At 40.3% G+C, this 11,896-nt stretch overlaps 2 protein-coding genes across 4 annotated transcripts; one reads left to right on the forward strand and one right to left on the reverse strand.

The window, feature by feature from the left end:
- Positions 1 to 3,189: 3,189 nt before the first annotated feature.
- On the forward strand, positions 3,190 to 6,017 carry LOC135703725 (uncharacterized). Its single transcript, XM_065225028.1, has 3 exons — positions 3,190 to 3,298; positions 5,210 to 5,318; positions 5,381 to 6,017. The coding sequence occupies exons 1-3, from the start codon at positions 3,276 to 3,278 to the stop codon at positions 5,606 to 5,608; spliced, it is 360 nt and encodes a 119-aa protein (XP_065081100.1). The 5' UTR covers positions 3,190 to 3,275; the 3' UTR covers positions 5,609 to 6,017.
- Positions 6,018 to 6,040: 23 nt separating this feature from the next.
- LOC135703709 (zinc finger protein 271-like) lies at positions 6,041 to 9,551 on the reverse strand. Of its 3 annotated transcripts, none has more exons than XM_065225006.1 (7): positions 8,828 to 8,924; positions 8,601 to 8,739; positions 7,784 to 8,527; positions 7,458 to 7,725; positions 6,807 to 7,399; positions 6,499 to 6,697; positions 6,041 to 6,444 (listed from the first exon to the last, which is right to left on the reverse strand). In XM_065225006.1, exons 1-7 carry the CDS (start codon positions 8,878 to 8,880, stop codon positions 6,236 to 6,238), a joined length of 2,205 nt encoding a protein of 734 aa, XP_065081078.1. In that variant the 5' UTR covers positions 8,881 to 8,924; the 3' UTR covers positions 6,041 to 6,235. The 3 variants fall into 3 exon arrangements, with proteins under 3 accessions (XP_065081078.1, XP_065081086.1, XP_065081069.1); XM_065225014.1 differs by lacking the exon at positions 8,828 to 8,924 and adding an exon at positions 9,146 to 9,551 and having other exon boundaries at positions 6,042 to 6,444; XM_065224997.1 differs by lacking the exon at positions 8,828 to 8,924 and adding an exon at positions 8,945 to 9,038 and having other exon boundaries at positions 6,042 to 6,444.
- Positions 9,552 to 11,896: the final 2,345 nt, after the last annotated feature.

Raw genomic sequence — 11,896 nt, forward strand, 5'->3', positions numbered from 1 at the left:
ATGAAAAAAGTTAGAGGAAAATGAATGTAAATGAATGCATGAAATGAATGTAAATGATTTTCCATGCCTGTCCACGCCTGTTGTAACAGCCCTGTAAATACATAGTTCCATAAAAGTAAACATAGTGTATTATCAAAACTAAAAAAAAAAAAAGTGAAAATAACTAATTTCATCATCTTTTCTGGGGAATGGTACATTCTGGGGAATGGTGCATTCTGGAGAATGGAATTCTGGGGAATGGTTTTCTGGGGAATGTTATAGAATCGAATAAGGGAACTTGATACATTTTTATCCTCTAGTCCACCTGAACGACTGGCTGGCAGCACTTTTTCTATCGCTTCGCAAATGTAACTTTGCATCTCGCAGCTCACTCGCGACTTCGGATTATTGATACGAGGGCAATATGTAAACGGTAACTCGCAACAACTCAAAATTGAGTCGAACATGCTCATTTCAGCTGGAAGTATGGCCAGTATGGCTACTCAAAAGTGAGTAGATACCCTTTTACTCACTTTTGAGTAAACAACGTTCTCGCGCAAAGTGTGTCAAAACCACTCTGTGATTTTCAGCCAGGAAGTTTCTTCTTTTTTGTTATTTATTTATTTTTTTGATAAAAAATGGAAATTACCAGCTCCAGGTTCATTTAACTGGAGCTGAAGACGACTGAAAACCGTTTCCGCATGCAATTCCTTAATTAATTTCGGTCTGTGTTATACAATAATTTCGCCGTTTCTTAGATCGTTGCTCCGACACAGCTGGCATTTTTTCCTAAATCCCGGATTCGGCTGACTGAGTCGCCTTTACTCAGTTTGACATTTCTCGTTTACTCAGATTGATGTTGACTAAAGAGCCTGAATTTATAAAGAGACGATATGTCAAAATTGGAACAATCGACTATCTGTCAAAGTCATACGAAAAGTCATTCCAATCGAGCAGAAGACCTGTCAAATGGATAAGATGTCGTCTCTTTATAAATTCAGGCTCTTTAATGTTGACAACCTAATGCATCAGACTAGAGTCGGTGTATAATGAGTCACGCCAAGAGTGAAGCCAAGTCTACCTATTGAACTGTCAAACCGGCTACCTATCGTGCAAAGTAAACAAGCATTACGATGCTATAAAAGGTCCACGAAAGGTATTGCAATTAAATATGAAATATAATCGAAGAAATGATCACACGCAGTGAGCATTACATTTGTCATGCGATACGTTTTGTAATGATCAGTAATGACAATTTCTACTATTTTTCTTTAAGATAATTCGACAAAATCACTGATATAATCAGAGTTGGTTGGAAATGCTAACATGAAGCTTTAGTGTGATGATTTATTAGCTAGAGAATGATCTTTAGGAGAATGTAGGTGGATAGTTCCGTTAGAGTACGGCAGTATGAAAATTGAATAGAAGTTGAAAATGAGCGAAGGGCCATTAAAGCGACAGTTTTCAAGATGACGCACATTTTTGCCTGTGGACTTGGAGACATACTTCAAGTCCCCGCGTACATCGTACGGGCTAGGCAAAAATGTGCGTCATCTTGAAAACTGTCGCTTTAATGGCCCTTCGCTCATTTTCAACTTCTATTCAATTTTCATACTGCCGTACTCTAACGGAACTATCCACCTACATTCTTCTAAAGATCATTCTCTAGCTAATAAATCATCACTCTAAAGCTTCATGTTAGCATTTCCAACCAACTCTGAAAATCGTTAACTTCGCGTATGAAGTAACATAAAAAACACTTTGAATGTAACAACTCAAGGCGGGAGTAGCCGTCAACAATGCTGATGATGGTACAGCACGCAACAACCACCCTACTGCTTTCTCTCTGAGATGATCACGTTGGTCATGACGAGAGGAGCAACACAATAGTTGGGTAAAGAAGAACTGCATTATAACACACCATCGACTGGAAATGCTCTCGCGACGTGGGGCTTTAGGTAGTGATGAAAAACGTCGCTAGAACTATTCCACAGCCGCAGTCAGTTTATGAGCAACAAGAGTGACGCACATTTTTGCCTGTGGACTTGGAGACATACTTCAAGTCCCCGCGTACATCGTACGGGCTAGGCAAAAATGTGCGTCATCTTGAAAACTGTCGCTTTAATGGCCCTTCGCTCATTTTCAACTTCTATTCAATTTTCATACTGCCGTACTCTAACGGAACTATCCACCTACATTCTTCTAAAGATCATTCTCTAGCTAATAAATCATCACACTAAAGCTTCATGTTAGCATTTCCAACCAACTCTGAAAATCGTTAACTTCGCGTATGAAGTAACATAAAAAACACTTTGAATGTAACAACTCAAGGCGGGAGTAGCCGTCAACAATGCTGATGATGGTACAGCACGCAACAACCACCCTACTGCTTTCTCTCTGAGATGATCACGTTGGTCATGACGAGAGGAGCAACACAATAGTTGGGTAAAGAAGAACTGCATTATAACACACCATCGACTGGAAATGCTCTCGCGACGTGGGGCTTTAGGTAGTGATGAAAAACGTCGCTAGAACTATTCCACAGCCGCAGTCAGTTTATGAGCAACAAGAGTGACGCACATTTTTGCCTGTGGACTTGGAGACATACTTCAAGTCCCCGCGTACATCGTACGGGCTAGGCAAAAATGTGCGTCATCTTGAAAACTGTCGCTTTAATGGCCCTTCGCTCATTTTCAACTTCTATTCAATTTTCATACTGCCGTACTCTAACGGAACTATCCACCTACATTCTTCTAAAGATCATTCTCTAGCTAATAAATCATCACACTAAAGCTTCATGTTAGCATTTCCAACCAACTCTGAAAATCGTTAACTTCGCGTATGAAGTAACATAAAAAACACTTTGACTGATATAATGATTTACTACAGCCGTTAATTTTTTTTCCTCGCTAGAAGTCATTTGAAGTTGATGCAGAAGTCCTCTGTTGCCAAGTTAAAAGAAAGGGAATCTTTCGAAAACCGTGATGCGAGTTCAACTGTTTTTCTCTTGGCGTGACTCATTATACACCGACTCTACATGAGACGAAATTGAGTACGATCGACTCACCCGGTGAGTAAGCTGAAGTAAGCGTGTATAGTGCAGAGCAATCAAAACAAAAACAAACTCAACACTGCCAGTGGCTGTCACTTTTCAGGCGTATGATGGTCCAGCATCGAAATGTCATGTCAACCCTCGTCGTAGTAGAGAAAAAATATCACGAGTGAGAACAGCTACAATAACAAAGAATCATTTGATTCGATAAAATCAGCTTTATTCGAGAAAATAACAGCCAAAGATGGTTCAGGATACAAATTTCATGTAAGTAAACTAGGGAAAGGTCTTTTAGGTGATGGCAAATGAAATATGCTATTAAAGGAAACGCGAATGGATGGCCTTCCCCATTATTACCTTGATAAGGCTACGGTATTTTCTGCAGTGCGTAATTAAGTCAATCAAAAGGAAATCTGTTTAATTCGGTTCCTAATTAGATAATCAGTTCATGGGTATAAGTAGCTAATAGAAAAGAACTCGTTTACAGGATAACGGTAAAATCAAGTTGGTGCAAATGTGAAAACTTTAGGAAAACAGAGCGTGATGAACTCAGTGCGAGAAATTAGAAAATGTTCAATTATAAGAGCACCAAAATTTACTATAAATGAATGCTTATTATTATTATTATTTAGCTTTATTTAGAAGGCTTTCAGCCTTAGGCTGGTTCGCCTCCAATAAATGAATGCTTTAGTTTCATAGCAACTGTGCTAAAGGCTTTACTAACTGACATGTGTGATAGCAGTTAAGAGAAAGCTTACAGCCCAAAAATCTTGCACGTTTTGATTTTTCTAAAAATATTGGAAAAAGATGCCAAAAAATCGAAGAGAATCAGCTTTTTCCTTAGATTTCTGAGAAAAATTAAATGTAAAAAAATAATTTTTCTATCTCATCATAAGTTGGACTATAAACAAAATTGCAAGGTCTATTTTTGTGATTTTTTTTAATTCAACTTTGTGCCATGATGACATAGCAAAAAAAAATGTTTTACACGATTTTTGATATATTTTTCCAATATTTTTAGAAAAATCAAAACGTATTTTTTTCGGGGTGATAACCTTCTCCTTTTTATCTCTGATTTTTTATAATTTTTAACCTCGTATTCTCCACCATTGTTTTGAAGGTCATATTTTATGGATGGTAATTTTGAAACAAAAAATCTGCAATGCACAGAATTCATCCCTGCCTAGTAATTGAATCATCGTGTCCTATAAATTACTCAGTATGACAATTTAAATATTATAATTAAAGACGCTAGGTTAGGTTCTTAGGCTGCTCCCCATCTAGTATTACGAGTGAATCACTTTTGATAAACAATCTAATAGTGGATTAGTGGATTGACATTGGCAAGCAATTTGTCAGACATTATAAGGTCGCATAGCCATAGCAAGTTCTGCACTGATTGTGACTTCTCATCACAGCTAAAAGGCCGCTCCAATGGCTGCTACAAAAGTGTCACACATATCAAGTCTCTAAGTACTTCGAATTCAAGCCCGCTTGCGATACTATTAACCGAGAAGTGCTGCGGAAGATTGTGGACCAGTACAAATTGTCCGGAACCTGATCTAACTGCTCAAGACAGTGTAGAGTTGATAGTCAGACTCGTTCTTTCTTTCAAGATCTTGCTCGCCTCCTGTTGAAAACGTGCAATGTACGGACTCAAACAATAAATCTCGCCAGTTCATTTGCTTCACTGATTGTCGGAAGAATGTTTGAGGCGATGGTAGAGTAGTACAACCGACTGTGACGTAAAATGGATGAAAGGTGAATACATCAAATACATAGTATCTGTTAGCTGGACATCAATAGAGTGCTAAAAACCATCTTTGGCGGGATATATTAAAATGATGTATGTAGGGGGAAATGGAGAGTACGATATTCGAAATACGTTGTAAGAATTCCGCACAACAATCCCGCAGATGAGGTATGCCTCGAATACGACCGACGCAGAGGACCAAGTTAGCATAATTCAGGATGTGTGCAATCTTCAAGCTCTAACTCAATATAACCAATTTACCACAAAACAAAATAGAAATCAAATTAGGCCGGTCGGCACCTATCGGAAATATGGCTTGATTCATCTGTAAATTTTACGTACGATACAATCTACTCAGGCATTGTTTCACCAAATACACAGTAATTAAAAAAAAAAAGTTAACCAACTTTCAATGCCATTTTCAGCTGTCCACGTATCTACAATGCCTGCAGGTTATGCAAAATCCGGGGTAATCAGTTGAATAAAATCAACCAGCAGATATCGGACAAAATCTACGAATGCACGACACTGAAGGTAAGCGCTGTTCTAGCATAAATCGTACCATAAAGTCTTTCAACTCAGCTTCCCATATCCAGATCATCTCGTCACCCCAGTGTAAGGCGTTTATCTGCGATGGCTGCAAGGCAAAGATCGACGAACACTATCAATTCAAGATGCAATGTATAAGAAATGTCAACCTGCAACGGTTCAACAATGCAATCGGTACGGGAGGTGCAACTCCGAGCAATGGTAGCGAAAGCAGCGAACCTCCTGCTACCGGTACACTTATGGAAGCCGTTCCCAGTAGCAGTAAGGTTGATTAGGTGATCGGTTTAGCGTCGTGGCGTACTGTACCGAGTTATGTTTTAGCGAAAATGGATTGTTTACGAGTTTTATTTTTTACTTATTATATAATATGTTTATGTTAGTGCTCCCCGGTAGGACTTCACAGCGCACTATTTCTCTAAGAAACTGTTTACTATTGTGATATATGTTGGATATATGGTGTTTACCGGCCAAACGTTTCGAATTCTTAAATTCTCTAGTCCCGCTGCAACTTGTTGGATTCGATATAGACGAGCAGAATGTTTCGCTGGCATGCCGCAACCAAAAATGGAAATGATGCTGTATATACAAAACCTTGCGGATATTGTATATGCCTTAGTTTGTAGGAAGCCGTATATTTAATCTGAGTTTTTGAGAGGAAATAAAGTTTTGTTATAACCTATGAAATGAACACAGGGTTTGCTTTTCTATTGTTTCTGACGTATACTACATACAACAACATTTATTTCGCTAACACAATCACATTGGTACATGTTTCAAACATTCAATAACACCATTGTATATTGGCATATATATATATATAATGCATAGTACGGGGCATTACAAGGGTATAACACAGGTTCCTACGAAAGTATGGCCAACAACTAGTACGCTAGGGACAGACTCTATTGTTTCATCTCCTTGCACAGTTCAAACAACTGATACTGGTGCGTTTTCAGGTGCATGTTCAGCGCTTCCAGCGAATCGAGCTCCAACAGACAAATGTTGCACCCATAGGAGGTGCGTTTCTTCTCGTGAATCTTGGTATGGGCGCGCAGGTTCGACAGCTGAGTGAACGCCTTTGGACAGGTGTCACATTGAAACGGGCGCTCACCTTAAATGAAAATGGTATGAATTACAGCTTATGAAGAAACAACCGGAAATTTACCAGTATGCGACCGTCGGTGCCGCTTGAGATCCTCGTTCGACTTGAACGTGTTGGAGCAGAATTCGCAGTTGAAGATCTTCTCCACATCGATGGGATGTTCTAGCAGGTGATGTTTGAGTTGATCGGCCGCTTCAAATGTGCTGCTGCACTTGTCACACTTGAAGAAACCGTTTGCTTTGGTATGCAGCTTCATGTGTACCTTAAAATAGTTTGGTATTGATATCAATATTAGGAGCTGTCTTCATCCCAGAACCTCGACCATATGGGAATGCAATTTCTGAAATGTGAAATGACCGACTGTAATATACCTTCAGATTTCGATTGAACTTGAAGTTCTTCCCGCAGATATCACAATAGTATGGCCGTTCATCCGCTTCGGTCGATTTCGAACGCATCCGGGGCGTTTTGAGGTGCAGCTTTCGATGCTTCACCAAGCTGGGATACTGAGAGTACACCTTGAAGCACACCTCGCACCGATAATGACGCCCTGTGGGAGCTGGTGGCCCAGCAGGCTTCCCTACGAGCGACATGGCGACTGCAGCGGCTTTCCTCTTCTCCATCGCTGCAATGAGAATCTCCTGCAGCTTGGTCGGTGTACGCATGGCAATCTCGTACCGAAGCAAATCGGACAGAACTTCCAGTGTGGGTGTTAGCGGAGCCGGTGGAGGCGTTACTATCGGGGAAGGTGGCGTTGGCGTTGGCACCTGAACCGCTTGCGGCAGTTCGGTGATGCCACATTTTTGTACGTGGATTTCCAGCAACTTTTGGGTGCGACATATTTTGTCACATCTCTCACACTTGAATATTACGTCCGGCTTCAAGTGGGTTTTCCTGTGCGACAGGAGGTTGGCTTTCTGGGCGAATCCTTTCTGACAGATGTCGCACACATATGGCTTTTCACCTGAAAAAAAAAATAATTCTATCAAATATTTAAGGGCATACAACTCATATGAACCTACCCGTATGCACGCGAACATGTCGCTTCCAATCTTCCTTATTTTTAAAGCTTTTTGGGCACATTTCACATTTAAAATTCTTCTCCATGACACCTTCGCTGTGGCACTGCAGATGTGAAATCAGGTTTCCTTCTTTAGCAAAAGATTTCGCACAAAGTGTGCACCGGTATTTGTCTTTAATGCACTTCAGACTGTGCGCCGTTAGGTTGTCCAGCATAGTGAAACTTTTCAAACACAGCTGACATTTGTACGGTTTGACTTTCGAGTGAACCTACAAGAAGACAACATTTTTCAACTATTCTTAAAAATCCCCTTGACGTGATGCGAACCTTTCGGTGGGATCGTAGATTCGACAGCTGCGAAAATCCACGGTGACAAATCTCACACGTATGCGGACGTTCTCCGGAGTGCGTTCGCATGTGAATTCTCAGCTGAACATTGTACTTGAACGATTTGGAGCAGATCTCGCAGGTGAAATTTTTCACATTACCATGGCACTCGGCCGCGTGGTTCAGTAGATTGCCCCTGTTGATAAACACTTTGGTGCACTTTGTACAGCTATAGGTTGGCTTTGCGTCGCCCGCCTGTTCCATCCGTTGCTGCTGCAATTCGACATGCGTATGACTATGAATCAACAGATGTTGGCGAATTTTGAACGTTTTAGGACATATTGTACACGCGTACAATTTGTCTTCGTGTTGTTTCCTGTGCTCCCGCAGAGCATCGTCATCTTCTCCAAGAAAATCACATTCTCCGCAAGCGAATCGCTGATTCAGTTGATCTTCATCGATTTCCTGTTCGAACGTCTCCGATTCCGCTGATTTCTTCACCTGACGAAAATCAATCGGTACGGCAACGTGCTGCGACAACGGAATGGACATCGAGGACATCTGTTCCTGTTTGATCTCCTCCAGCTCTGTCTTAATACTATTTTGGCCTGCGTCGAAGAATGCCAAGGCATTCCGTAGGAATTCATCGTTTGCGACACAACGTTCCCGAAATCGAATATACTCATCTAGCTTGTTGGCGCAAAGTTTGCAAACAAACATCGGCAGGTTGCGCTCGTAAATAATCTGAATGAAAAAAAAAATTCCTCTCTCAATCGGCTGAACATGGCTGAATGCAATTTCAAACCGTCCATCATACCTGTATCGATGTGCAGTCGTATATCTTCTTAGTGAGCAGAATGTTCGGAAATAGATTCACGTAAAACAGCGGCTCCATATGGGCCTCATTCTTCAAGCACAACCGACAGATGTCGTTGTTGTTGTAACGCGAAGAACAGCTGAAAGGCAATCAAACGAACATTTACATAAGTACCTACATTCATAATCTATTTAAAAAGGGAGCTGCCTCGCCTCTCGGCAACGAACCAAGCAGAAATTCTACATCGATATTCGACATTCCCGCTTCCCAAATCACACATCGAGTCGAATGAACACAAGATTCCTAGCAAAACCGATCGTAAATCACGACGTAAACAAACCCACGAAATCAAAATACTGAAAAGCTCATCAAAACTTTTCTCCACAACAAAACTAATTAAAATAACTTCAGAACATTTGCTGGGCATCCATCTTTGATCTTGCTCTGCTCTCTCCCTGGCAGTGCTCGAGAAAATCTTGCGCTATATGCCACTGGCAGCAATTATCTTGAGAAGTGAAGGCGCACTTATTTATGTCTATACTCACATCTTATTTTTATTGATCGATAAATCTTCTGCCATGTTCCCGTGTCTCGTGTCTGGCGTAGCGAATTTTTTCGCTCCGCAAACCGTACTATCTCCAGTCCGCTGGGGCTCCTCTACAGCAAATTTACTTACGTAAACTGTGGGCAAAAACCGTTCTAGCGCCGGAAGAAGTTTGTCCCTTCCATGGAAAAATTATCGCCCAACATTTCTCGGCTCACATTTTCAACAATTGGTTCTGCGGAAGAAAGTTTTGCACGGTTTTCCTTCTTTTTTTATTGCTCTCACTTCTAGCGCTCTCGCCGTGTGTTTATGTGCCTATGTAGCTATGATATCCTCTTATGTTCTACAGTGCTTGAATATAAACAAACCGACGCCGAAAGTGGTCCTGCCTCTACGACGTCGTACAACCGAATGAAACGTACGAAGCCAGTGCACGATGGTTTGTTGATAGCCGAACGGCGACGAACGAACAGCACCGAGACGGCTAATACATAGGTGTAACAGTCGGAAGAAGTGTTAGTTTGTTTACTTAAATGAACCATGCCCATTTTCTTATGGCATGTTTGCTATAAGAAATGCGGCTCGTGTTTATTAGCGAATTTCACATCAAAGATTGATTAATTGAGTAGGAAATCAGTTTGGCACGGCATTTGTGACCAGCATACACCTTCCGGTAGTATGAAACAGGTCAAAAACTGTTCAAATCCGCAGATAAAATTTTTGTTTTGAATTTCTGTATAGCAAAATAGTGAACTTTTCGTGAACATTAACGGCAAAGAACTCACCAACACTGGGAGACTGTGAGTTCCTGCCCACCTGTTCATTTTCCATCGTGCGACACGACCACGTGCTCATGTGTGTGGGTGAAATAGAATAGAACGAGCACCCTAGGGTGCATGGTTCTGTAGCAGGCGTTCATTTTTTTTGGGCATTTAAAAATTAAATTTTTGCTTCTTCTTTTGACGTCCCTAATGAACGGGTATCATACACTAACAATATCATAGATGGTACGACCATACCACATAAAGTTGAGATGATACCCCGAATTGGTGGTTAGGCTCTTCTAATGGTTATTGTTTATGCGGGGTAGAACTACGTCTACGTCTTTGTCGACTATACTGGGGTGCAAATCAAAAAATATGTGTGGTGAAGGAGTGTTAGGTTTTGAACGCTTGTAACTTTGTTATTTATAAATGAAATTAAAATCCAAATACGCCAATCGATAGGATATTACATTACGAACCTGTTGAAATAAATATTTTTCCAATTTTTTTTGTAATTAAACTATTGAGAATGTACAAATGATAATTTTATCACTGATTTCATGAAATAAGCCTTTTTCCCAAACCCAGTCATCACAAACGAATACCACTTGGTTGCACATTATTCTGCTTGAACCTGAAAAGATATAAATCAGCGCTGCTCTCATGCCTCTGCTCATTACCGCTTCGGACTGCGTGGCACTAGGTCCTGCATCAAGCAGGACTCGGTCAGCGGCTAAAGGTGGATCACGGCGTGTCCACCACAATGAGGGATGAGACTTGAAAAAACGTGCATGTAAAACCCCCTCTTGCTTAACAACCCTCTCCCCCTCCCCCTCAACAATAACCCGAAAAAGACATGGACTTTGACGATCATTTTTTTTTCGGGAAATAAATTTTAAGCAAACCCTAATAATGTATAAACAATTAATTTTTTACATGCAGAGCCAACATTTTCAAAAAAAAAAAATATTGCCGAATAGGAGACGTACACTTGACAAATTACCAACAACTGACTGTCAAACTTTTTTTTTTGACTTTGACTTTTGACTTTAATCTATATTTCTTGAATTTGTGTGGTTTACATGTTTAACTTATCAGATGCGTCTTTTCAACTTTAGTTCTTTTGATAGGGTAAATGTTGGCTTCGGCACCCATTGACTGTTTTCGGCAACCAAAATTTAAACGTTAATTTCACTATGTTTTCCCATCAACGCACTTCCCTGAATGTGTCCAAACGATTGTTTAGCCTTTCAGCTTCAATCTGATTATATTTGAACGATCGAGCAATCCAGTAATGCTACATTTTTCTTCAAATAAAGCATACGCACTACAAAATGGGGTTGATTTCGAGTTGCCGATAATAGAACAGCTGGTTAACACGCAGTTCTAATGGGAAGGTTGCCGAAGAAAAAGAGGCTGCCGACAATAGTCACACTCACCTGAGAAGTTTGGAGCGTTGTAAAAACGCTTTCAAAACGTTTTGAAAAATTCTGTCGGTTGGAATGGATAGAGAAGCAAGCAGCAGATGAATGTAAACAAACAGACACATCATATATGTGCGTGACGCTGAGAAAATGCTAGTAGAAGTACAGACGCTGCTTAGATTGACGAGAATACGTAAATTCCCCTATTTCAATTATTATTAAGTAATGTTCCTAGTCCTATCAGGCCTGTTTTAGAGAATGACCACCTTGGTGGGATTGGTTTTTTTAAATTTTGAAAAAGAAGACTACTTATAAATACTATTTACAACTACAACTAACCTACAACTACTATATACACCTAATCTACTATATACAAATTGCTTATTAAAGCATGTTCTGATAAATTACATTTTTGTGCAAATTTAATCTTAATTTTGTTAATTCTGGAATCTATTTTGGCAATGCCTGCCTCTTCGTGTAAATTTGTTATTCTAGTGTCGAAAGGACGATCAAGAACCATCCTCAGCACTCTATTCTGAGCGACCTGAATTTTGTTCCTGTGAG

The sequence above is a fragment of the Ochlerotatus camptorhynchus genome, unplaced genomic scaffold (assembly GCF_037179485.1).
Source record: "Ochlerotatus camptorhynchus isolate MF236.1 unplaced genomic scaffold, CSIRO-AGI_Acam_v1.1 ptg000021l, whole genome shotgun sequence".
Taxonomy (NCBI): domain Eukaryota; kingdom Metazoa; phylum Arthropoda; class Insecta; order Diptera; family Culicidae; genus Ochlerotatus; species Ochlerotatus camptorhynchus.